A 23,543-nucleotide genomic window follows, 5' to 3' on the forward strand; every position below is an offset into this window, starting at 1 on the left:
ACCCCTCCCATGTAACTTCCAATTTCCCCCGGCCTCTTTAGCATTAGATCAGAATATTCAATGCGTATCCATAAATATTGGCTCAGCGTGTAGACTAAGTAGCTTCCTTTTATTTCCCGTAAAAGGTTATCTTACATAAATCGCAAATATTGTTATGAAATAAACACACAAAAGGTAATGGAACATGATAGCTGAAAGCCCGTGGGAATTTTTTACTCCCGGGTCTATCATAGCGTCCAGTTGACTCAAAATAAACCTGATGGTGGTCTCCAAGGCGTTGATACATCCGGCGAAAAAAATCCTCACTCTTCTTATCCCACGTATCCAGGCTACGATCTAACAAATACTCAAAATATTTCTAATGATTATAAGCCATATTGACTTACTCCGCACACGTGCAAAATTATTTGCGATGCGTAATTCGGTATAAGCTTTTATTATTTGTCTCTCGTTATTGTAGTTGTGTAGACCGGAGGTTGGACTAATAGCCTAGACATTTGATGCATTATCCGTCCACGCTTTTTCCCAGACCGGAAGCGCCGCAAAGCTGCAAGTTGGTTAAAAAGCCCCGTCATTGAGGCCATCCACAAATGCACAAGTCGACTGACAACCGTAATAGCCAGACAAAGAATTCGCTTTACCCCCTGAAAGACATTCCTTCTTGTGTGTAACGCGCTGAGATTTTGTTATCGCAGTTTTACGACGTTCTGCTAAGTCTTTTTGATTTTTTGTCGGACACGGTTGTGCGCGTATCAATTTGCGAATGCAGGAATGTTAGCAGAGATATGCGCGCGCATCTTTTCTAAGTCCCCCGCTACCTTCCAAGTCGTCCGATGGTTCCCGTTTGCTACCGAGAATCTAGATGACGTTTCCTCTGACATGAACCTCATAGAGGGACCAGTTCGTTATAGAAAGAGAAAGAAGGTAATCATGCATTTTCTTACTTCAAATGTGAGCTATAATCATGGGCTCATTTGGGATGTTTTTTGGTCTTTAGTGGAAGTTGAGATGGGCAGTCCTTCGAAGAGTCAACCCAGCCGCGGGTAAGATGTAGCATCAGCGCTTGATTTCGTATCCCGTTTACTCCTTTGAGTAGTGCCGAAAGTGAAAGTATTTTCATTTAACTTGAAGTCGCATCCCCTGTAGTGATCAAAGCAAAGGTAGTGGGGACTCTTAATAGTTTTGGAGGTTTATTTACTAAGTTGTTTCGCTTTCGACATGATGAGTAAGCGATGAATTACGTTTGTGATTTTCATCTAGTCGAATGTACTTAGCTGTCGTTAATAATGGCAAATGCTGTTCTCGCGTTGGTCACTCAAGGACTGTTGAATTTGCGCTATGATAACACTAGAAGAATTACAAGTGATGAGTAAAAGCAGATCTTTGAGTTTCATTCATCTAAGCGCGCTGCAAAACTGGAATGTTGAATCGTCTTTACTGACAGTTCGGAGTCACTATTCCGCAGTCGAAAACAAAAGCGCAATCTTTCTATCCTTTTATGCTTTTCACACATATTCTCAGAGGAGGTTTCAAGGTTTTTATTCATTGTTTGCTTACTATTCGGTGCTTTATGATCCGGGTGATTGTGCGCCGCTGTGTTTACCGACTGTTGAGGAATTTTAGTCATCAGTAGCTACTCGCAAATTTTGATTGTGATTGCAAACGGTAATTTCTCCCAGCTTGAAATTTCCCGTATTTTCTATTGCCTCTCACAGCCTGTTAAATTCTTGTTTTTGATTATTTTATTTCAAGTTTATGTTCTCTGTTTTCATTCAAAATGTGGAGGTGGTAAATTTCAAAGTGCAGAGTGTCGGTGAATCTCTCATTGTTTTGTTTTGGATTGGCTCCCTCGAGCACTCAAGTGGTTTCCCAAGTCTTGTCAGCTTTGCCTGCACTGAAATGGCTTCCAGCTTGTGTCATATCTCAACCAGCATCTTACAAGAAGCGACTCAAAAATGATAGATTATAATTGCCAAGAAAGTGTATGCAATTCTTTTTAGCCGTAAAGTCAATACTTGACGATCCGATTTCGTACAATCAGGCCGATCATGTAAACACAATTACGAACTTTTCCTCGTAAATTATTGTTTCCTATCTAATAACATATCGGCCGAGACCGCAAAATAATTGAATTGGAATGAAAAATGTACTAACTTGACAGTTTCTAACGAGCTCACGAAATATACGAAATACACGAAATATATTTCTTATCCTACACAGATTTGTTATTAATGAAAAAAACTTATGAATTATTACTTATAAATCCTTACTCTCCTGAATTTCATATCAAAATGTTTTTGTTTTGAACTCCTACTCTTTTATCAATGTCATCACTAAATCAAAACAGTCCAAAGTACCATTTCTGACTATAACATTATATATTTTGGCTGTTTTTTTTTTTTCTATTTTGTATCACAAGGTCCAAGTTATTGTCTGTTGGGTTTCCTCTTTAATAACCCACATTAGTCGCCCTGAGTGACAAACCTTTTATTTTATAGCCAGAACTAATGGGTTTAATTGCATGATGTTATTTTTGGGCTTTTCTAAGTTATTTTTGTATTTTAGTAAAAAATAGCAGTAATGATGTGATTAGCTCACATGTAATATTTTGATATTCAAATAACAATAAGATATGTTATATCCTGTATACCTAGAAATTGTCAATTACAGGGCATGTTTTTTTATTGTTCCAAACCTTTAGTTTATAGTAACTCTAATTGACCAGGTTGGTTAAAAAGAACTGCAAACGTTTTAGGGGAGAATAAAAAAATAAAGAGATATATAATAATATATAGTTGACCATAAAAGTGTTTCCAATACAACAAGCAACTTTGTTATACATGTTGTTAAAAAGAACTGCAAACGTTTTAGGGGAGAATAAAAAAATAAAGAGATATATAATAGATATAAAATAATATATATATATCCGAGAAATACATATATGTAGGTTTTCTTTGTTTAGCTATAAAAATCTGAAGAAAAGACAAAAGGTATCTATCTATATGTATTTCTGGTTGGATCAACATTTTTGTTAACTAAAAATATATATGTATATATAATATAGACTGTAGCACCTTAGCTAACTGATTCTCTTTTCTCTTTTAGATGTCCTTGACCTCATACTCTACCAAGACCAGGTCAGTGCCAGATCAAGACAGAAGGAGAAAGCCTTCATCTCCTTGAAAGCATTTGCTGGCCTACAACTTTTGAACAAACTTGACAAGCACTACAATGTCCTTGTCACCATCACCACAAATGAGGTTGTTCATCTCAGCTTTGAATGTATCGAGCAGAGAACTGAGTGGGTGGCACATCTTCAAAAACAATTTGGCCAGGGTAAGAGAGCTGAAGGTGTACTAAGTGCCTATGCAAATAGCACCTCATTGCTGGAGAAACTCACACTGTTGGGCCTATTTCCTTTATATATTTTTTACCTTGCTATTGAGAACCAACCTTACTTTTCTCATGTTTACTGAATTGCTCGAATAAGTGCCTTCCCAAAAAAAGCTTCTCGCCTAGAAGAAAAAATGAACATAAGTGCCTCCCCTGAATAGGCACCTAGCCTAAACATGCACTTTAGACTTTGATTATGGGGGGTACAGTACGGTATAAGTGTAGTAATAACTGACAATATTACCTGCCACAACATTTTACTTGTGAAACCTAGTTTTTTATGGTTCTGTGAAGATTTACTCCTTGCACGTGGTAAAAAGACACTTAATCTATAGATAAAACAGATTTTGAATAAGTACCCTCCCTTTAAAAATTAAATAATCACCACATTCAAGCAATTTTGGTGTATTGTTTATTTTTTGTCTACACTATGGACTTAGGCGACAATATTTTTGTGTTATTTCTCGACAGAACAATCCTACCAAGGCATAATTCCACGTCACAAACAAAAAATAAAATCAGGAGAAGCAACTTTACGATTTTACAAAACATTTTTTACACTTACTCGAAAGGACAACTTCAAATGCTTAGGAAAATGGAACCTTGTGGATTTACCCCATTACGGTGCAGTGGATGGGGGATTTGCCTTCCAAGTCAAGGATGAAACCACTTCTCATGGCCTGCCAAGTATCTACTACTTTGCTACGCGGCAGGGGAAGGAGATCCATGAGTTGTTTGACAGTGTGTGCAGAGGCGCAGATGTACTCTTGGAGAATACTTATGTCACCCCTGCAGGTAATGGATCATTTTTTTTACCCCACTTTCCCATGTTATGCCAGATGAGTGTGACCTTAGTTAAGGGGTATGGGGTTACAACTATTATGGTACAGATATACTTATGGGAAATAGGTTTGCAACCCGGCAGGTATTGGAGCATTTTTCTAATACCCCATTTTCCCTGATTAGCCAGAGGGGCATGGCACTAGTTACGGGGTGTGGGATATCAATCACAGCCGCACCTTTTTTTTTCGGCCACTCATTAAGTTGTTAACCTTTATTCAGTGGCCACCATACAAAGACAAAAGTAATTTTTGTTCTGTGTGCGGGGTTGATGTATTTAGATACCACAATTAAACTGATAACTTGCATTCCATGACCATTTGTCCCGACCCCAAATGTGACCACGTAATAGAGATACCACTGTATTATTGTACCATGACGACCATTTTTATTTTATTCTTGCCACCAAAGGATGGCAACCTGCATTGTATATATAATCCCGGTGACTACACCTGCTTGGGAATAATGAACCATTTGATGACACAGGGTACAGGTTATTCTAGTGAAAACATAGGGAGGTAGTATAGTGCGAATTTATTCTTCTATGTAATAGATGATATATGTTTTTAACCCCCCTAACTTGTCATTCTTTGTCGCCATCCTTAGGTCTGCCCCTGCAAAAAACTCCTTATAGACAAAACAGTTTAAGGACTTTTGGATTAAACAAATCCGCTTGGTCTAAGTCATTAATTTTGTTTTCATTTACTGCTAGGCCCGCCACCCCAAAGATCTGAGAGCCAGACGGAGGGGGTCTCTTCCCGTCCGAACTTCTTCAAACGAACATGGCTAAGAATATCGAAACGAGGGCCGAAAAGACCTCGTCCAAGAAGTCGCAGCGTGCCCTCGCTCTCAAGACGAGGCAGACATCACGAGGAGGTCACTGCCCCCGTCCCACTCACGCCTGAGCTCCCGTCAACCACCACGAGCGAGGTATTCAAAGACGAAACGAGATTCTCAAGAGAGACGGCTAAGTCCGTGAAACCGAGCGAGACTAGCAGCGAGCATCCACTTACGCCAGATGGTTATGAGTTGATGAATGATAATCCAGACGAAGTGTTCAATGAAAATGTTTATAGAGTGAACAGCATGACATCGCAGAGCTCCGATAAACGGCTTTCTCTTCTGTTAGCTCTTGAGCAGGGGAAAAAATCTCCCATCGACGAGGAATCGACGGATAAAGATGGGTATGTTCTCGTGGATGAGATGGACGTCGAGGAGATTGTTAAAGAAGCAGAGCGGCGATTAGAAGAAGAAAAGAAACGTGGAGATGAAGCACCAAAAGCAACCCTTGATCAAGCGTCCGTGACAAATAAGGACGGAAAAGCACTGGTCTGTAGCTCTGAAGGGACGACGCAAGCAGGTGAAGAGAAAAAAATAATAAAATCTGACGAAGTTGCGCAAGATGATACTGACGGTAAACCTACACTAGGAAAAGCTAAATCGAAAGAAACACTAGTAAATGGTGTGTGTGCAGCTGGGAAGCATGAAAACGGTCCAATTCAAAACGAGGAGAAGAAAAAAGAGGAAACACCTCCAGCAAGATTGCCAAAGACTGGCAAGAGCAACAGGCAGACGAAAGGCAAACGAGGGTTGAAGAACCCACCGCCGGAATTGAGTCTCCCAGATGGGGACGTATTAAAGGACGCCCCTTACGTCAACACCCCAGCAGCAACGACTACAGATTACGTTAACGTCACCTCGCCTCCAAAAACTGCGGACTATATCAATGTACCCGGGAGCAAGTTAAAGGTTCTTAGGGAGCGCAGTAGAACGACGCCAAACAAGAAGAAACAGCATCACTACGATATGTACGACGGTAACGACGATTCCATCTACCATAGCGTGGAGTCACTCATGCCAGGCAACCCGGCCTACCAGAACCTCCAGCACGACGCCAACCGCAGTCACAGCTTTGATAATATTCCTGGCCATGCTTATAGCAACCTTCCTGGGCACAATGGTTCTGCTGGCCTGGCTTACCAAAACATTAGTCCACCAGGGGCTCAGGCGTATGTCAACATTAACTCGACTCCAAAACGCAAATTCCAAAGGAATCCAAATACTCATAATCTTAATTATATTCACGTCGAGGGCACAAGCGGTCCACCTGTGATGCAGTCGCCCGTGGAGCCCTCAGGGACTGGGGTGAAACCGTCGAGTGATTACACGTGGATTGATGAAAGCAAAACGAGGCTCCTCAAGGAAACTGCTCGTCTACATTCCGACCTCCGTAAAGAAAACTTACCAAAAGTACAAACGAAAAAATATTAGTTAAATACTTGGGTGTTACGTCAAGGGCGCTAAATCAAATATATATTGACAAAACAGTTGTAGGGTGAAAGAATCGCCCCGTATTTGTAAATGCAGTTGTACGGATACAGACGTTTTTGGTAGTTTCTTGGTGATACGGAGCACCAGCACCAAAAACACAATGGAACAAAAGCCAAAAACAAAGACCTTAGAACGAGACAATAAATAAAGTACAAAGGCCTTGAGCACCAAAAACACAAGCTCTCCGTAACACCAAGAAATACCCACATTTTTTTTTTTTTCAGAACAAATATAAATGACGTACATTTGAAATACCACGAAAGAGCGAATATCCAGAACTGCAGGACAAATCTGAATCATGTGTTCGTCAATTCTAAACATTTTTATTTTTTAAGTTTTGTATACACAAGTAGGAAAAGGCTGTTGGTTGGATAGTGTCGCGGTTTCGTGCTGATGTAGGATAAGATGCGAACTTTGGCGGAACATTGGCCTGTGGATAAGCGATGCTCAACCCTTATCTGGAGTCCGAAACAAGGTAGAAGCCCGCCTAAATACAATGCGTAGAATAACACTATGTAACGTATTAAAAGTCAAAGGCTTTTCAATACAGTATTTTATAAAATAAATGGCTACCGTTGTTACAAACCTCTCCTCGAACCCCATCTGTATTCGTGTTCTATTATTATTATTATTCGAGTGTAAGGAGATAGAGCTTTTCATTTAAAAAAATCTGTTTTCGAGTTATTTGTGTGTGTGTGGGGGGGTATTTTATAAAGAAATGGGCACCGTTTTCACAAACCTCCCTTCAATCCCCATCTTTCTGTTTATTTGGCGAGTGTGTGTGTGTGGAGAAAGGAGGGAGACACACCCCTTGGTCGTTCATCGCGCGCCACAGGAGTCCCGAGATCCATGTCTGAAGGTACAAAATAAAGCCTGTAGTTGTATGAGCGCTAGGTATGAAATGCATAGAGACACGTTAGAAATACGGTACTAGGCCCTTCTACATAGGCCCTTCAAGAGCAAGCAAGGCAGCCAAAATAGCTTTTTTAGTGCGGTAGCCTCTGACGCTAAAACAGTTGCGGGATTCCACGTCCCCCTCCCTCTTCGTGCTGATATACGAACAATAATAATGATACCCCCCCCCCCCCTAGGGATTGCTGTCTCTCGCTCGTCTGAGGAATTCTCGATCCGTCTCTGCTGAAAACGTAAAACAAGAGAGCAGACAAGGCTTTATTTAAAACATGTGTTTTCAACGAAAAACTTGATTGGTCTCTTTGTTTTCTAACGTTGCTTTCTATTCATAAAATGTCCACATAATTATTGCTATAATGTACATCGTCTAACTTCTTTCAATTTAAAAATGTCATGGGCGACTAAACCAACGCTCTGTCTCCTCGTGCTCATGGGATCCAGCTCTTTTTTCTTTTTGAGCGCATTATCACCAGTTTACTTAAGGAGGTCGGACGGAAACCTTAAACGTTAAAAGACAAAAGAATCTATTAGGATTCGTGCTATAAAACAGGCCGTCCGCTCTTAATTATCAGTCAAATGCTCGAAGAAACTTCCAATAGACACGCTTTTAAATTTTTGAAATATTTTCCGTTAAAAATCAACCGGAAGTGAACTGGTGACAATGCTTGCGTGACCGAGCCACAATTCCAACATGGCGGCCGATTAGTCCATGGTTCGAGTTTTCCGGGACGACACCAATTACCGACAATAACGGTTCGTCTCGTCCCTAAGCCTCCAATCAGCCAAATCGTTCCTTATCTTTTTGTACCTCAAGGTTGCGCATTAGAATTGCATTGTTGCGCTCCTTGATCTTAGCGATACGAGCGTCAAGTTCTCGCTCCTTCTCGTCCCTTCCATCAACCACACCCTCATCGATTTCTGGCTTCTTCTTCAGGAGAAGACGAAGATCCTCTGTAGAGTAATAGAAACAAGTCAGCTAAACATACGAACATAAATATCTAGGCAAGGCAGATAAATAGAGTGGTTTTTAAAATCCCGTATAACACAATGTAATTGTTAAAGTGTAATAGTTAAGGTGGCGCGCCGAGGTTGTTTTGGCTAAACAGCTTTTATACTATGTTCCCTACAGAAGACTTATTTTCGGCGCGATTTTCGTAAATTTTTCAGATTTTATTAATACATCTATGCTATATCAGATTAGAAGAGGCGACTATTAGAAGAGGCGCGGCTTGGGCTCAAATGTTGGAAAGAAATAAATTTTTTAGTTTTCAAATTATGTTAATAAAAATACTCTCGAATTGACCATCTGGAATTTATTCTTGTGCAACACTGGTCCTCTTGCCCCTCTCACACAAGTTGCCTTAGGGTGTGGACTTAGCAGGGGGCGTAAATTCGGGGATGGATCTTTGTAGGCAAGAGTGCATTTATTTTTTCAAAGATTGCGAGGACAATTTTGGCGTAAAATAAAGATTCATCAATCGCGAAGTTTGACAGGTCAGTTTTAAACCAAAAATTCGTGTGCTTCAAGCTGGAGTATTGTTAGGTGTTACTGTGAATTTAGAAAAAAAATTAATCGCGCCGATTTCGATTGCTTCCATTTACCTTGCATGAAAAAATATAATTTGATTTCAAACAAGTGTGAATCTTGTGGGATCTGACAAAGCATAGATGTATTAATAAAATCTGAAAAATTCACGAAAATCTTAGTAAAACTTAGTAAAAGCTGTTTAAGCCAAAACAACCTCGGCGCGCCACCTTAAGCAAGAACAAAAGAGAACAAAGACATTACAGTGTATTAGTACTAAATAAACTAAAAAGTATTTCTAGGTATTTAAAAAACCCACTTACCCAGGTTCCAGAGCCTCGGACGTCTCTAGTTAGTGGCAAGAGCCTCATCTCAACCTCGCTGGCCACTAAATAGAGAGACGTTTGAGGCTCTGGAACCTGGGTAGAACCCTCTCTAATGAAATTGTTAATTAATATTTTAAAATTTAAATTGTTCAAATACAGTAAAAGTAAGAGTATTTTATGCCTTAGTTAGGGGTGGTGATAATATTAGGTGTTAAATGCATGCCTGGCGATTCAATACGGCATGAAGCTTGGCGTGGAAATTAGAATTGAAAAATAAGTAAACAACGGTATATAACAACTATTACGGACACACTGGTACATACCACAAAACTTAATAGTGGCAAGGACAATGCAAACACAAAAAAACTTACTATGCATAACGAGAAGAGCTACTTCCAAATACTTACATCTAATGCCTCAGTTATTCTTACCTTCTTCGCCACGAACTGTTTCTTTTGCTTCTTGTTTGGTAGATAGCACTTTGGTCTTGATATTAATGGATATCTTTTTAGATAAAACAGGGACAGTCTTTGCTGATAAGCGTTTTCTGGCATCTACTTTACCAAGGATTTTAGATTGCTTTCCGTTCTGTGTAGCACTCGCCTTTTTTACATTTTTAACAATATCTGCTTTTTTGTCTAAAATAGAGTCTGTTTCAGAAACTGGTTTTGGTTTTGAGATTTTTATCACCTCCTCTTCGAGTGATTTTTGAGGGAGTTGAAGCCTCGAATGAACAGGACCCTTAGGTTTTGCTGATAGGGAATCATTGTTCTTATTAACACTTAAGTTCTTATCAACCTTTTGACTCCTAATTTTACTTGGACTTCTGCTTCGGCCTCTTTTGGTATTCAATCCATCCTTTTCTCTGCTTTTTAAGCCTGTGCTTCTTACTCTATTTATTGGACTTCTGTCCCTCTTGACAGGACTTCTTTCTCTTTTAACAGAGTTCTTTTCCCTTCTCAGAGGACCTCTGTCTCTCATAAGTGGACTTTTTTCCCTTTGAACTGGACTTAATTGTCTCCTTTGTGAACTCCTGTCTCTCCGTAATGGACTTCTCCCCTGCTTACTGTGACTCCTGCTTCTTTCACGGTCCTTCTCTCTTAGGATTCGTTGACTTAAACCCTGTTTATATCTCTGTAAACTTGCACTTCTTCTCCTTAATGGGGATCGACTTCTCCTTGGAGATCGCCGATCCCTGGGATTTCTATGCGAGTCTTTATCCACCAATCCTCTGTATCTACTGCGTAAATCATTATTTGATCTAGATAGTGTGGGAGACCTACTGCGAGAATGTGATCTTGTTTTTGTCTTTGTTGATTTGTCCTTAAATGCAGGAATTTTGAGCCCAATTCTTGACTTTACTCCCTTGGTACCAGGTTCGTCGTCAAAATCACTCAAAGAGTCAGAACTACTTCCTCCTATACTTATGCAATCTGCATTACTATCAACATCATCCTTGATTTCACCAGCTGATTGAGCTTTTTGCAGATTTTTAGACTTTGCTTTTTGTTGGTTATTTTCACTTGCTGAATCACTTGCAGTTGATGTTTTTGATAGTGAGCCCTCCTTTTTTCCAACACATGTTTTGGGCATTTTCTTAAAAACACCAAGGTTTTTCCCCAGAGGTTTTGATATTGAGTCCTTTTTTGAATCCTGTTGATTACTCCCAGGCAGAGTTGCTGTTTTATTAGGTTCTGCATAAATAGTCAATTTATTTCTAACAGTAGCTTGCTTGCCTTTGTTTGGGGATTGCAGTCTACTTGATTCTTTTTCTATTTCACTTGAATTAACTTTTTCTTTTTCCACCCACTCAACCTCCTCTTCCTCCTTTTGTTCTTCACCTTCATTTAAATCTTCAGCTATTGACACAGAACCTGCCTCCATATTTTCACCACCTTCCAAATTCTCATCCTCATCATAATCATTATCATCATCACCATCCTCATCATTATCTCCTTCTTCAGGTACCTCATCCTCCACTTCATCCTCATCCCCTTGGTCCTCATCCATACTTTCCGACCCTTCTTGATCTTCAATCTCACTATCCTGATCCATAACTTCCACATCATCCTCCCTCTGCTCCAGGCCCGAGAGTCTCTCAGTTACTCCTCCATCACCCTCCTCCTCTTCCTCCTCAGAAGATCCAGCTTTGGAGTTGTCATTAGCAAATGTGACAGTCAAGTTCTCTATAATCTTGGAGTCTTCAGCTTGTCTGGAGTCCACATCAAAGCTTATGTCCACAGGCTCATCCCAGGCACAAGTGCTTCCACCATCTTCTTCTTCACATTCTTCTTTCTCCTCATCTGCATCAAGAAGACTGTCCCCCTGGCTGACTGGACTTCCTGGATCACTGGAGCTCTTGCCCTCACTTACTGGACTTTCCAGGTCAATTTCCTCATATACCGTACTAGAAGATGAACTGCTCCTGCTCCTTGATTGAGACCTTTCAATGCTTCCAGTGTCATGTCCACCTTTTTTCTACAACAAAGAAATAAAAACAGTTACAGTTACCTATCAGGTACATACTGGGCATAGGTCAATTGCAAGAAAAAAAAAACACATCACATGTGTGTTTACTACTTTGCAAAAGCAGAAACCCATAGACTAATAGTATAAGTATAATAGATGTGTGACAGTTTCTAATTCTCTTAACTATAAAGTTGCACACAAATCATTTAAAAAACAGGTAGAGCCAATTACAATCAAGAATTATGCATATAAGTTGTCCTGCATCTGTGCAAGCAAATCCAAATATTGTCTTTATCTTACTCAAGTGCCCTCACCTTAGCGGCCATTGTCTTAAGTGCAGCCTGCCTGAGCAGCTCAAGATCTTCATCATCCTCATCATCAGCTGTGCTGACAATTCTTCTGTCCTGTGACTATAAGCAGAAACAAAAGCAAAACTTGTCTTAACATGAGTTTGTGACACCAAACTATGTGTGACATTTTTCCATTAGAGGAGCTATAGCTTTATTTTATTGTTGAGTCATATGTTTCATATGGAATCAGGACCATTAGGCAACCATCCCGAGCCATAAGCCAGCTGGTTGCCTAATAGTCTAGGGCAGTTCCCTAATGACTTCAGTCATAAGTACAATACATCATACTTTTTCAAGTCAAGTTAAGAGAAAGCACAATGGACAAACATAAGGATTTTCCACATATTTTTCAGACTTCCACCCAATCATCACACAGAAGGTATCCTTAGAAACATGCTTAACTTAAACCTTTAATAAAGATAGATTATTTCAGCTTCCATTTAATGCAAATAACAAATCAGCCAGATTTTAGGAAGTATCTATGTCAGAAAGGGCATATTTTCATTGAAAGATTTCATATTGTTGTCACTCTCTGACATGACAGCCGCAGCCATTCTTGTGTTCACTTCACTTTATTATACTATGCTACCTTGAATAAACACATAGATTAAGCTCAATAAACTATAGATTGAGCTCAATCGAATCAAACAATGTCATACCTGCCAACTCTCCCAGAAGACTTCATCTCCCAGCAAAACAATCGAAACTTCCTATACATTTCCTGTAATCTCCTAGGAAAATTCATTGAGAATTTCTTATTCAGTTCTTGAATTTGAAACACAATCTCCTGGTTTTTTGCTTTCAAGGTTGGCAAGTATACACTGTTACTTGTTTGAGTTGTTATGCCAGGTAATTTCATCATGTACATATTTCACATTTTCCAAATAGAATAAGTAATAATCAATAGTTTAATTGGATCTCATGATAACTTGAATCATCTTTCTCCCTTGTGTCAGTGTTATCAGGATAATGAAGATGGTGTAAGTTGGCTATGATATGTTCTATTACAGTATATTCAATAAACCATGACCCTGGTTGGCCTGATTGTTTTTAACAAATCCTAACACTGCTTGAAAAAATAGCACTACAGTGGAAACTCGATAATAAAAGGGCCCGAAACTTTTAATTGCTTTATCGGAAGAATGTCGTTGGATTGTGATTGATCCTAATTCGATATCGTTATATCAAGAATATTGCCGTATAGAGTATCGCTCTATCGTGGTTCTACTGAGATGTGGATCGGGGCTACTTGACAGGGATTCACAACCACCAGTGCCACCATTCAAAAGTCTACCTGCGCAGTGACTTTCATATTTTGCATCTTCTCTCAAATATGCTTAGAAAATAAAGCAAAATGCCGACCGAATCCATGATAAACCTACCATCAAATAGGATATCATTTACTTCTCCTATCTTCAGTTTATAACATTGCAATAACATCAACTTTAGGACCTACCATTTTATATATTTTCCACTTTTAGGTTCCAGTTTTGAAAAGTTCTTACTTCCAGCCCGCCATCTTGGTTTAGCATGTGAACGCATTCTCTTTGTGGCATAACCGCTGGGACTACGGGCTCAAATTCTCTTGAACACAAACATTCCCGTTACACTGAATAAATCATAAATTCGATTATGTCGCTAAAGGAAGTTGCTTATGGAAAATGTGTAAGCGTTAGCTAGTGCATGATAAAATGTGTAAGCGTTAGCTAGTGTGTGATAAAATAGCCTTGAAAATACACACATACACATAAAACAGCTGAATTGTTTCATGGGGGAGAGGGCAGAGCTAAATTATTTGTCGAACGATTTCCACGTGACCTTGCACTTTTCCCCTTATTTGGTACCTTATTGTTCTCAATCAAATCTGATTGGTTCAACCAAAATTTAGCGCGAAACCTTTGAGATTTCAATTTGTAAGTTCTTTAGCAAGGAGTTCGACCTTTCGTCAGGACGTCTTTGTTGTTAGCTCCCTTAGATTTCCCTTACCCTGTGATCAATTCCTCTATCAAGGCAGTTTCTCGCTTTCTTTATTGAACAAAATGTCTAACCAAGACACGTATAACGACGATCTTTATGTGTTAAAAAGAAGTGAGTAGACCAATCTTCAATTGTCCGCCATTTTGAGTAACCGAATCATTTTCAACTAACATAATTTCTCTTTGCAGATGGAGATTCTGAGCGTGTCTATTTAGACAAAATTACCTCCAGGATCAGTAAACTATGTTATGGCTTGAAGAACGAGTTCGTTAAACCTGTAAGTATGCATTATTTCTCAAATAAAGACCGTTTCTCATCAAGCAAAATTATGGCGCGAAAATGTACTTACAACTACCAGTTCACCGACTTAGTAGTGTGTTTTTCCCATGAAATCATTTTAACTATAATACATTTTAAATAATGTCGCAATGTTCTGGAGCTTTTATGAAAAAAAAAAACTGTGTTGGTCCGAAAAAGCTTTTTATTTAGTCGAGGCCGTTCGATTCTTGGCGGGAACCTTGGAAGACAATAAACAACCATTCGTTCGAGTTATGCGATAAACCAACAACAGAAACTTCTTATTTAAGATAAAATCTTACATCCTATATGTACAATTGTCGATTCCTATCCTGAAACTTCCCTTCTTTAATTAAGAATCTCAATCTTGAACCAGTAGTGTACAAACATTAGTACAAAGGCCGAATGCGCGGGAAAGATTTGGCGCGAAAGCCTCTTCTTGACACAAATTCGACTTTGTACCTATAGTTTGCCTATGACTATTATTAATAAGTCCATCTAATTATGAACCTTATGATCAACTAATGATAAAAAGTAACTGTGATACATAACGTTATAAATATTTTCAATCAATTTTGCATCTAACCTAAATGGCTTTGTCTTACCCAAATTTTGCCTGAAGCAAGTAAGTCTGCCAAGAGAGGTTAAATATTACTTGATTTGCAGGAAATTATGTTATTAAGCTGAAATATCTGCTCTGTAATATGGTTTATATAAGATGAGTACATGCCTCTTTATTCAGCTTACCTAATCTTATTAAACAGTAAATTCAAGCAAAGTTTCTTGCTAGGATATTTTATATCCTAATCCTTTTTTTTCTGTTGTAGATCAATATCACCATGAAAGTGATCTCTGGTATCTACCAAGGTGTCAAAACTACTGAACTTGACACTCTTGCAGCTGAGACAGCAGCATCCATGACAACTAAACACCCAGATTATGCTATACTTGCCGCTCGTATTGAGGTGTCTAACCTCCACAAAGAAACCAAGAAGGTCTTCAGTGGTATGTAGTTGTTTTATAGGTTTTTCTTCCTAGCAGTCAGGAGTTGCTGTCAGTAATGGAGAGTTTTTGAGATTGAGGTAGAATTAATGTTGTTCTGTTCTGTAAACAGAGGTAATGGAGGAACTGTATAACTACGTCAACCCGAAGAACAATAAGCACTCTCCTCTGATATCCAAGGAAACACTAGACATTATCCAAAAACATGCAGATGTGAGTTGTGTTCAAGAATGCCAAATGTTATTGTCACTTGTTTCTGTATATCGTCTTCAAACTAACAAAGATTCTAATATCTTTCTATTTTACCAGAGGTTGAATTCAGCCATCATTTATGATAGAGACTACCAATACAATTATTTTGGATTTAAGGTAATGTCAAAAATCTCACTGTGTGTTTTTTAATCTTATATCATCTCATTGAGGTTTTGAGATTAATTTGATATCTGGTTGGTTTTTAAGACCTTGATGAGATCATACCTACTAAAGATCAATGGCAAGGTAGCAGAGAGACCACAGCACATGCTAATGCGAGTGAGTGTGGGAATCCACGGTGAAGACATTGATGCTGCTATTGAGACTTACAACCTGATGTCTGAAAAGTGGTTCACCCATGCATCACCAACCCTGTTTAACGCAGGCACAAACCGACCACAAATGTCCAGTTGCTTTCTTCTTACAATGTCTGATGATAGTATTGAAGGAATCTATGGAACTCTAAGGACTTGTGCACTTATTTCTAAAAATGCTGGAGGAATTGGTGTTAATGTCCACTGCATAAGAGCTGCTGGCAGCTACATTGCTGGGGTAAGTGGTGGCATGGTACATCATTAATAATAATGAAACAAACTTGATATAAAATACTCTTGAATCTCTATGCACGTGTTTGTTGTTTAATTATGAAATCTTCCCAAAATTGATGCCAACTCTTTTATATATTCTGATTTTGTTTGTCGTTTCACAGACAAATGGCCACTCTAATGGCCTGGTGCCAATGCTTCGAGTGTATGACAGCACTGCGCGATATGTGGACCAAGGAGGCAATAAAAGGCCTGGAGCTTTTGCAATTTACCTAGAGCCATGGCATGCAGACATTTTGGAATTCCTTGACCTGAAGAAAAATACAGGGAAGGAAGAGCAAGTAAGCATTTCTGTCTTTGTACTTAGTTAGTTCTCTTCTCTCCTGCTGGAGCATAGGACCACCAGTTTTGGCAGTCCCATTTACCTGTTTCCATGTCATGCCAATTTCCTGGTGTTTTTCTGTGATTGCAAACTTATAAATAAATGCACTCTATCCTTAAAGTATGCTCCAAGCCACTTTCGAATTATTGTTGACATTTAAAAATACATGTTTTTTTTTTCTATGAACAGGATTAGGAATCAACTTAGGCTATCTGCATATTTGTTCTAATAACTTGACATTGCTATGATAGGATGTCAGCATTCTCGTGATCTATTTTACACCCTATGGACTATTGATGTCTTTATAAATCATTTGATTTCAGTGTGCATGTGATCTATTTTACACCCTTTGGATTATTGATGTTTTATGAATCATTTGATTTCAGCGTGCTCGTGATCTCTTCTATGCCCTATGGATTCCTGATCTTTTTATGAAAAGAGTAGAGGCTGATGGGATGTGGTCCCTTATGTGCCCCAACCAGTGTCCTGGCCTCCAAGACTGTTATGGGGAAAAGTTTGAGAAGCTTTATGAAAAGTGGGTTTGCTACTATTTAATTTTATTAAATCTAATATCATACTATATTATTTTCAACTCTTCAGAGCTTAGACTTCTTATAAGCCTTTTTTTTAAATTATCGAAGGAAATGCAAGACTTGATGTGTATCCTTGCTTTTGCATCTTTTAATTCCCCTGGGGTTTTATATAACATTGTTAAATTATTTAGCTCTTATGCAATTTCTTTTCAGGATAATGTTTATTTTATTATTATTTTTTGGACTTCAAGAGTTCAAACCAAGTAGTCTTTTAACATAAAACCATGCCAATTACTGTCACACATTCTAGAATCCCTGTACATCCTGAAATATTATAATGGTTATACGCATCCACCAGTAATGAATTTTTGGAAAGAAGAAGCCTGCTGCTATAACATCACTGAAATTGGTATTCTAGGTATGAGTCACAAGGCAAGTACATGCGTCAAATTAAGGCCCAGAAGCTGTGGTTTGCCATCCTTGAGTCACAGACTGAGACTGGCACGCCTTACATGCTGTACAAAGATGCTTGTAATAGCAAGAGCAACCAGAAGGTGTGCAACACATTAAGATTGTTCAATGACATGACAACACTATTGTGTTAAATGGGTTTACAATATATTATTTATTGGGTGAAATTGAAGCAAAAAAAAAAACTCTCAAATAGAACTAATATTCCACTTGTCAAAAAAAAACACATTATACTAGCATAACTTCTACCATGAAATAGCATAAAAAGCATTGAACTTTGCTTTCAAGTAGAACTGGCATATTACAGGCCCATAGCAGATATAACAGATACTAATGCTCAGTCCTTTTCTCTGTATATTTTTTCTCACAAGAGAAAAAAATAGAGGGAAGCCCGGTTTTGGTATGGTATAGTTAAGTAAATTCTTTTGTCTGAAATTGCTTTATTTTCAGAACCTCGGCACTATCAAGTGTAGTAACCTATGTACAGAGATCGTAGAGTACAGTGCTCCAGACGAGGTAAGTGTTTTTTTTTTTTACTCTTGTCCTTTTTTATAGCACATTAATTAGAACAATTTTCTAAAACTGTTTTACATAAGTTTCTCAATGAATTATGACAAGGTTGCAGCATCTTTTTAAACTACTGTAGCCTTGTTTTAAAGCACACACAGATTATCATGAAGCATGATCAGATTTATGAATTTATTTATTAATTTATGTATTAACTGAGAAGAATGTTTATCATGTTAATGTAAAGATGAAATTGATACTTAGAAATATCTGGGTCATAGGTTGCGGTGTGCAATTTGGCATCCATTGCTCTGAACAGATTTGTGAATGTTGACAAAAGCCCACCAGAGTTCAACTTTCAGAAACTTTTTGAAGTCACACAGGTAATAAATAGTCTATGATATTTTATAATCTGCACTCTTTGTCACTTATCTGTTATTTTGCACTACTAATTAAATATTTGTATTTTCTAAAAGGTTGTCACAAAGAATCTGAACAAGATTATTGATGTCAACTACTACCCCGTCCCAGAGGTAAGATCCAAAAACCCTCAATTAACCCCCTACTCCACCCCCCCCCCCCCCCCCCCCCCAACCATCCCCTTCCATTGTCTTAAGAAAAGGGGCTGGGAAAGAAAAATAAATGATTCATACACAATTTAAAAAATACATGCAGTCAAACCAGGAAGGGAAAGTGTGCCCCCACCCCAACCCTACTCAATTTTCTAATGGTTCATGTCAAATGTTTTGTATAGGCAAGGAAATCAAACTTCCGTCACCGCCCCATTGGTATCGGAGTTCAGGGTTTGGCTGATGCATTTATACTGATGAGATACCCCTTTGAAAGTCAAAAGGCACAAGAACTCAACAAACTCATCTTTGAGACCATCTACTATGGCGCTGTCACGGTAGGAAGTGACATCTTTATTTTGTTGTGCTGTGATTTTGCTATTCAGGTACAAAATAAAAACACTGCTTAGTTCAATGTATACAATTCTTTCTTCTCTAATTTTTACAATGCTGCTGCTGATACACTACAAAAAATAAATAATTGTAATGTATTTGAATGTACTTTCGAGAGGATTTTTGGAATGGCATTTTTGTCATAGAAGATTTCAAGAGAGAGTAAATCTCTTATTCAATTTTAAAAAGACATAGTAAAATAGTTAAGATTATAAATCACTGCTTAACCTTATGGCTCCCTTCCCTCACCCTTTAGGCTTCATGCGACCTGGCAGCTACCAATGGTCCTTATGAGACCTACGAGGGCTCTCCCGCCAGCCAAGGGTTATTGCAGTACGATCTCTGGAATGTCACTCCCTCAAACCTGTGGGACTGGGAGGCGCTGAAGAAGAAGGTCAAGGAACATGGCCTCCGCAACAGTCTACTGATTGCGCCCATGCCCACGGCGTCCACTGCTCAGATACTTGGCAATAACGAATCTATTGAGCCATACACTAGTAATATCTACTCTAGACGCGTGCTGTCAGGAGAGTTCCAGATTGTCAATCATCATCTTCTCAAAGACTTGACAGAGATGGGTCTGTGGAACGATGGCATGAAGAACCAACTGATTGCAAACAATGGCTCTATACAGGTATTGAGGGTGGTGATATCTGAAATTGGTGGAAAATCTTACATAGACTTGAAAATTCTTTCTGCATACTTCAGAATATACCTCTTTAGTGTACGGATAATGTGCAAGCCCAGGGGGGAGCAGCATTTTGACTAGTTGGCCATGCCCAAGTAACACATTTCATGGCATGCTTTTAGAGGTTTAGGTAATGATAATGTTTATAGCAGTGTTTTTTTTTTTTTTTTTTTTTTTTTGCATCCCGTTACTACTCGATAACTTCTAGCAGTTCTTTTCATTTTCACCTTTTGCTTCATAATCGGTAATAGTTAAAAAAACGTCGCTGCATAAATTACGGGTCAGATACTGCTTTGGTGTTTTTTTGTTTGTTAGCAAGCAAATGTTTTGTGGGTCAGATCAGTGCTCTCTTGCTCTTCGCAGCTCATATACAATAAGTGTCAGTGCAAATGGCGAATGGCAATGGCAGTTCTAAGACCAATAACTGCTTCTGGGTATAATTTTTTGTAAGAAGAATGATGATAAGTAATATAATCGCAGAAATTATCCACATGTTTCTACAGTCAGTTCCATGGCATTTTTTGATAGAAGAACTACCATTTGACAATCGCCATTGACCGTTTGCACTGACAAAGTTATTTGGAACAGGTGTATATCTATATGCTTTTGGAATGTGTCTGATACCATGGTATACAATAGTATATAAGTTACCACCCTCCTTCAAAGCACAAACCGGGCTTTGTTGCATCATTCTGAACCTTTGTTTGCCTCACTAAGGACATCAAGGAAATCCCGGCTGACCTTAAAGCTTTGTACAAGACAGTCTGGGAGATTAAGCAGCGCGTCTTGATTGACATGGCCGCAGACAGAGGTGCTTTTATCGACCAGAGCCAGTCTTTTAACGTGTTCATCGCCCAACCTACTTTCTCCAAGCTCACAAGTATGCATTTCTACGGCTGGAAAAAGGTCAGTACCTTACTTAACGTCCCCCATAATCATAAACAAACAATCATTAACCAAATAATCATTAACCAAACAAGTTAATAACCAAACTCGAAAATAGCATTTGTTTATTTGGATACGCGCGCTAGCGTCGCCAGAAACGTACTTATCTAAGACCCCTTCCACACGTATCCCTTTTGTTTAATGCGCAACCTTTGCTTTTCGGATACGGGTATCGTTCACGCGTAAACGCGAAAACGATGACCGAAAACGGAACAATTTGAAAACACTGTCCAGCGTAGAACAATGAAGACGATATCCTTTCATTGTCGTGTGGACGGACGAAAACTATTTTAGGTTGCTTTGTTTCTTTAAAGATGTTTGTTTTTCTTTTTTCTTTGGTATGCGTCTAGAGTATCTTTGTAATCTTCAGCTTCTGTTTCTCAAATATAACCATTCTATTCTGCAGGGACTCAAGACTGGCATGTATTATCTACGTTCTCGACCTGCCGTAAATGCCATTCAGTTCACTGTCGATCAAACAGCCCTGGCCAAGAAAAAGGCATCCGACTCGAGCCCGACATCAAACGAGGAGAAGCCGAAGAAGGACGAAGACGCCGCGGCCGCTTGCCGAAGAGATAACCCCGACGGCTGTCTCATGTGCAGCGGATAGAAAAGCAATGTGTTTCACAGGGGCGTGGCCAAGAATGCATGATTGACGGAAACGAGGTGGAAACACTTCAACGGTGCCATGTTATCCGCATAGTGAATTATGGTAAAATCTAGCCGTACAATGTCACGGATTCTATAGATATGAATTCTGCTCCGTGCTCTTCGACATGATCATCTCACGAGGACGGCTTGTTTCTCAGATGGTTAATAAGGCACATGTTATCCGCATAGTGAATTATAGTAAAATCTAGTCGTACAATGCCACGGATTCTATAGATATGAATTCTGCTCCGTGCTCTTCGACATTATCATCTCACGAGGACGGCTTGTTTCTCAGATGGTTAATAAGGCACATGTTATCCGCATAGTGAATTATAGTGAAATCTAGTCGTACAATGCCACGGATTCTATAGATATGAATTCTGCTCCGTGCTCTTAGACATGATCATCTCACGGGGACGGCTTGTTTCTCAGATGGTTAATAAGGCACTTTTGTAAATACGCATACTTTATTATTGACGTATCCAAAATGACTTTGCGAATGACAAATATTCCACATTTGTAATAACATTTGATGGAGGTCTGTTTGTAAATTCTGTATGCCGACTGATATTGGTGTTTATATTTGAGACGTAATTTATGCTTGCCAGTTGTTATTCTTATTAGTTAATTTCCGTCATCAATCAGATGTCGACTTGTAAATAAATACAATTGGTACATGGGTTCTTTTCGGACGGAAGACTATTATTTGTTACAATGGGTAGTGTCCAAATGTCTTAGATTTGTGAACTTTAGCCGATTTTATTTCTTTATTTTTCAAAACTTAACATGCTAACATTAATAACTTGAAATCGAACAGAGTTCCTAGATTTAAAAAGTATAACATTTTTCTTTTTTAAAGCATGCATAAATACGAATTATTTTTAAAGAAACGGTACCACTCGTTACAATCGGCAATGTTTCTAGCCTATAAACCCCGTTACGTCATGTTGTTTTTAGCTAGGGTGTTGAACCTGAATAAAAAAAGGAGATGCCTTACTTTCCGCCCCCACCCTCTATGTCAATATCTATCTCGCCCTTGTCTTGCAAGGGATAGAGATGAAGGGATAACTCGAGAACATTCGAGGGGAAATCCTATTCCCAGTAAATCTGAAGTACTTTCAACTCGTCCTAGTGGTTGATTTGCCTTGTCACGGGTAATCCTCCACTTCCAAGCCATTTGAGTGGTTTAGTGACGGCATGGCAGAACGTGATTGTAGTGTCGGAAGCATCTCACAGCTGAAAGTAGATTCGAGCAATGCATTCTTAAAGAACAGCGGGCACTAATCATGTCAAACCGAAGCCGAACACGAAAATAACATCTAAGCAAAGTGTAGATAGCCGAAACCATCTAACAAAGTGTTGACAAAACCAGCAATGTGTAGAAGAATTTAAAGGAGCTTTTTTCTGGTATTAGTGGTCATCTGTTACGTTTTGCCAGGTGGGGGGGGGGGGTTGAGGATCGACGGTTTTGGTGATACCGTATTGGGTTTAGATATCATACGTGTTACGGTTTTGAAATCGAATGAATTTAACCGCTTCAAAGTCGTGGCGGAAAGATTCTAGTTCATGTTGTGTTTGTACTTTGTGATTTTAAATAAAAACTCTTTTTCCCATGTCAATTTTTTTTCAAAACGTATCTGCAACTAGAGGCATTTTACTTGTTACTAACGAATAAATGCCTAGGAGAGACTCATTAATAAACCATATTTGCCAAAGGATATTTATAAACAGAATATACTACTAAGTGCTGCTGATGCAATATGGCTTGTTCGCATACACCAAAGCTTGATGTCTAGAAAGTCTTTGGAGGACATTTTTTGAAGCCAACTCTTTTGGTGTATTTTATACACAATTTGTTATATATAATAATTTAAAGACACCTTACTCTTTCAACGAAAAGTTTGTCCGAGCGAAGAGTTCGACGGCTTGAAAAATTCGGCGAGTTTGCTTCTTCGCTAAAAAACCCCGAAAAATTATACTAGTATTTCATTTAAAAAAATCGGGATTAAAATAATAATATCGGGATTTTCATATGAATACAAGCGATGCATTATTTTTTTTTTTTTACCATTTCTCTTTTTTTTACCATTTCTCTCTTTACTCTTTCGTGAACGTAAGCGAGTGGTGTATATTGTAAGGGTCCAAGATGATATTGAACCGTTGGTAAGAAACAACTGTCAGAAAC

At 38.7% G+C, this 23,543-nt stretch overlaps 3 protein-coding genes across 3 annotated transcripts; 2 read left to right on the forward strand and 1 right to left on the reverse strand.

Moving 5' to 3' along the window:
* Window positions 1-589: 589 nt before the first annotated feature.
* On the forward strand, window positions 590-7,161 carry LOC5521977. The gene is made up of 5 exons (XM_032367241.2): window positions 590-924; window positions 998-1,043; window positions 3,106-3,336; window positions 3,865-4,188; window positions 4,946-7,161. The coding sequence occupies exons 1-5, from the start codon at window positions 772-774 to the stop codon at window positions 6,502-6,504; spliced, it is 2,313 nt and encodes a 770-aa protein (XP_032223132.1). The 5' UTR covers window positions 590-771; the 3' UTR covers window positions 6,505-7,161.
* Window positions 7,162-7,720: 559 nt separating this feature from the next.
* Window positions 7,721-13,871, reverse strand: LOC5522089 (serine/threonine-protein kinase PRP4 homolog). The gene is made up of 4 exons (XM_032367240.2): window positions 13,603-13,871; window positions 12,111-12,206; window positions 9,759-11,805; window positions 7,721-8,427 (listed from the first exon to the last, which is right to left on the reverse strand). Exons 1-4 carry the CDS (start codon window positions 13,603-13,605, stop codon window positions 8,255-8,257), a joined length of 2,319 nt encoding a protein of 772 aa, XP_032223131.1. The 5' UTR covers window positions 13,606-13,871; the 3' UTR covers window positions 7,721-8,254.
* Window positions 13,872-14,058: 187 nt separating this feature from the next.
* On the forward strand, window positions 14,059-22,977 carry LOC5522088 (ribonucleoside-diphosphate reductase large subunit). The gene is made up of 16 exons (XM_001641807.3): window positions 14,059-14,234; window positions 14,312-14,400; window positions 15,248-15,425; window positions 15,535-15,635; window positions 15,732-15,791; window positions 15,882-16,226; window positions 16,384-16,560; window positions 16,988-17,136; window positions 17,553-17,688; window positions 18,056-18,121; window positions 18,394-18,495; window positions 18,589-18,645; window positions 18,867-19,019; window positions 19,331-19,708; window positions 20,480-20,668; window positions 21,114-22,977. Exons 1-16 carry the CDS (start codon window positions 14,186-14,188, stop codon window positions 21,315-21,317), a joined length of 2,433 nt encoding a protein of 810 aa, XP_001641857.1. The 5' UTR covers window positions 14,059-14,185; the 3' UTR covers window positions 21,318-22,977.
* The last annotated feature ends 566 nt before the right edge of the window (window positions 22,978-23,543 follow it).

Source organism: Nematostella vectensis, chromosome 10 (assembly GCF_932526225.1).
Source record: "Nematostella vectensis chromosome 10, jaNemVect1.1, whole genome shotgun sequence".
In the NCBI taxonomy this organism is placed as follows: domain Eukaryota; kingdom Metazoa; phylum Cnidaria; class Anthozoa; order Actiniaria; family Edwardsiidae; genus Nematostella; species Nematostella vectensis.

What these genes read in the sequence shown, in the direction of transcription:
- LOC5522088 (XM_001641807.3), top strand. Translation starts at nt 14,186, where the DNA reads ATGTCTAACCAAGACACGTATAACGACGATCTTTATGTGTTAAAAAGA. An exon ending in AGAACGAGTTCGTTAAACCT is followed by an intron (nt 14,401 to 15,247) that starts GTAAGTATGCAT and finishes TTTCTGTTGTAG; the next exon opens with ATCAATATCACCATGAAAGT. An exon ending in AACTTTTTGAAGTCACACAG is followed by an intron (nt 18,496 to 18,588) that starts GTAATAAATAGT and finishes ATTTTCTAAAAG; the next exon opens with GTTGTCACAAAGAATCTGAA.
- LOC5521977 (XM_032367241.2), top strand. Translation starts at nt 772, where the DNA reads ATGTTAGCAGAGATATGCGCGCGCATCTTTTCTAAGTCCCCCGCTACC. An exon ending in GTTATAGAAAGAGAAAGAAG is followed by an intron (nt 925 to 997) that starts GTAATCATGCAT and finishes TTTGGTCTTTAG; the next exon opens with TGGAAGTTGAGATGGGCAGT. An exon ending in TCAAAAACAATTTGGCCAGG is followed by an intron (nt 3,337 to 3,864) that starts GTAAGAGAGCTG and finishes ATTTCTCGACAG; the next exon opens with AACAATCCTACCAAGGCATA.
- LOC5522089 (XM_032367240.2), bottom strand. An exon ending in TTAAGACAATGGCCGCTAAG is followed by an intron (nt 11,806 to 12,110) that starts GTGAGGGCACTT and finishes TCTTTGTTGTAG; the next exon opens with AAAAAAGGTGGACATGACAC. An exon ending in AACAGTTCGTGGCGAAGAAG is followed by an intron (nt 8,428 to 9,758) that starts GTAAGAATAACT and finishes ATTACTCTACAG; the next exon opens with AGGATCTTCGTCTTCTCCTG.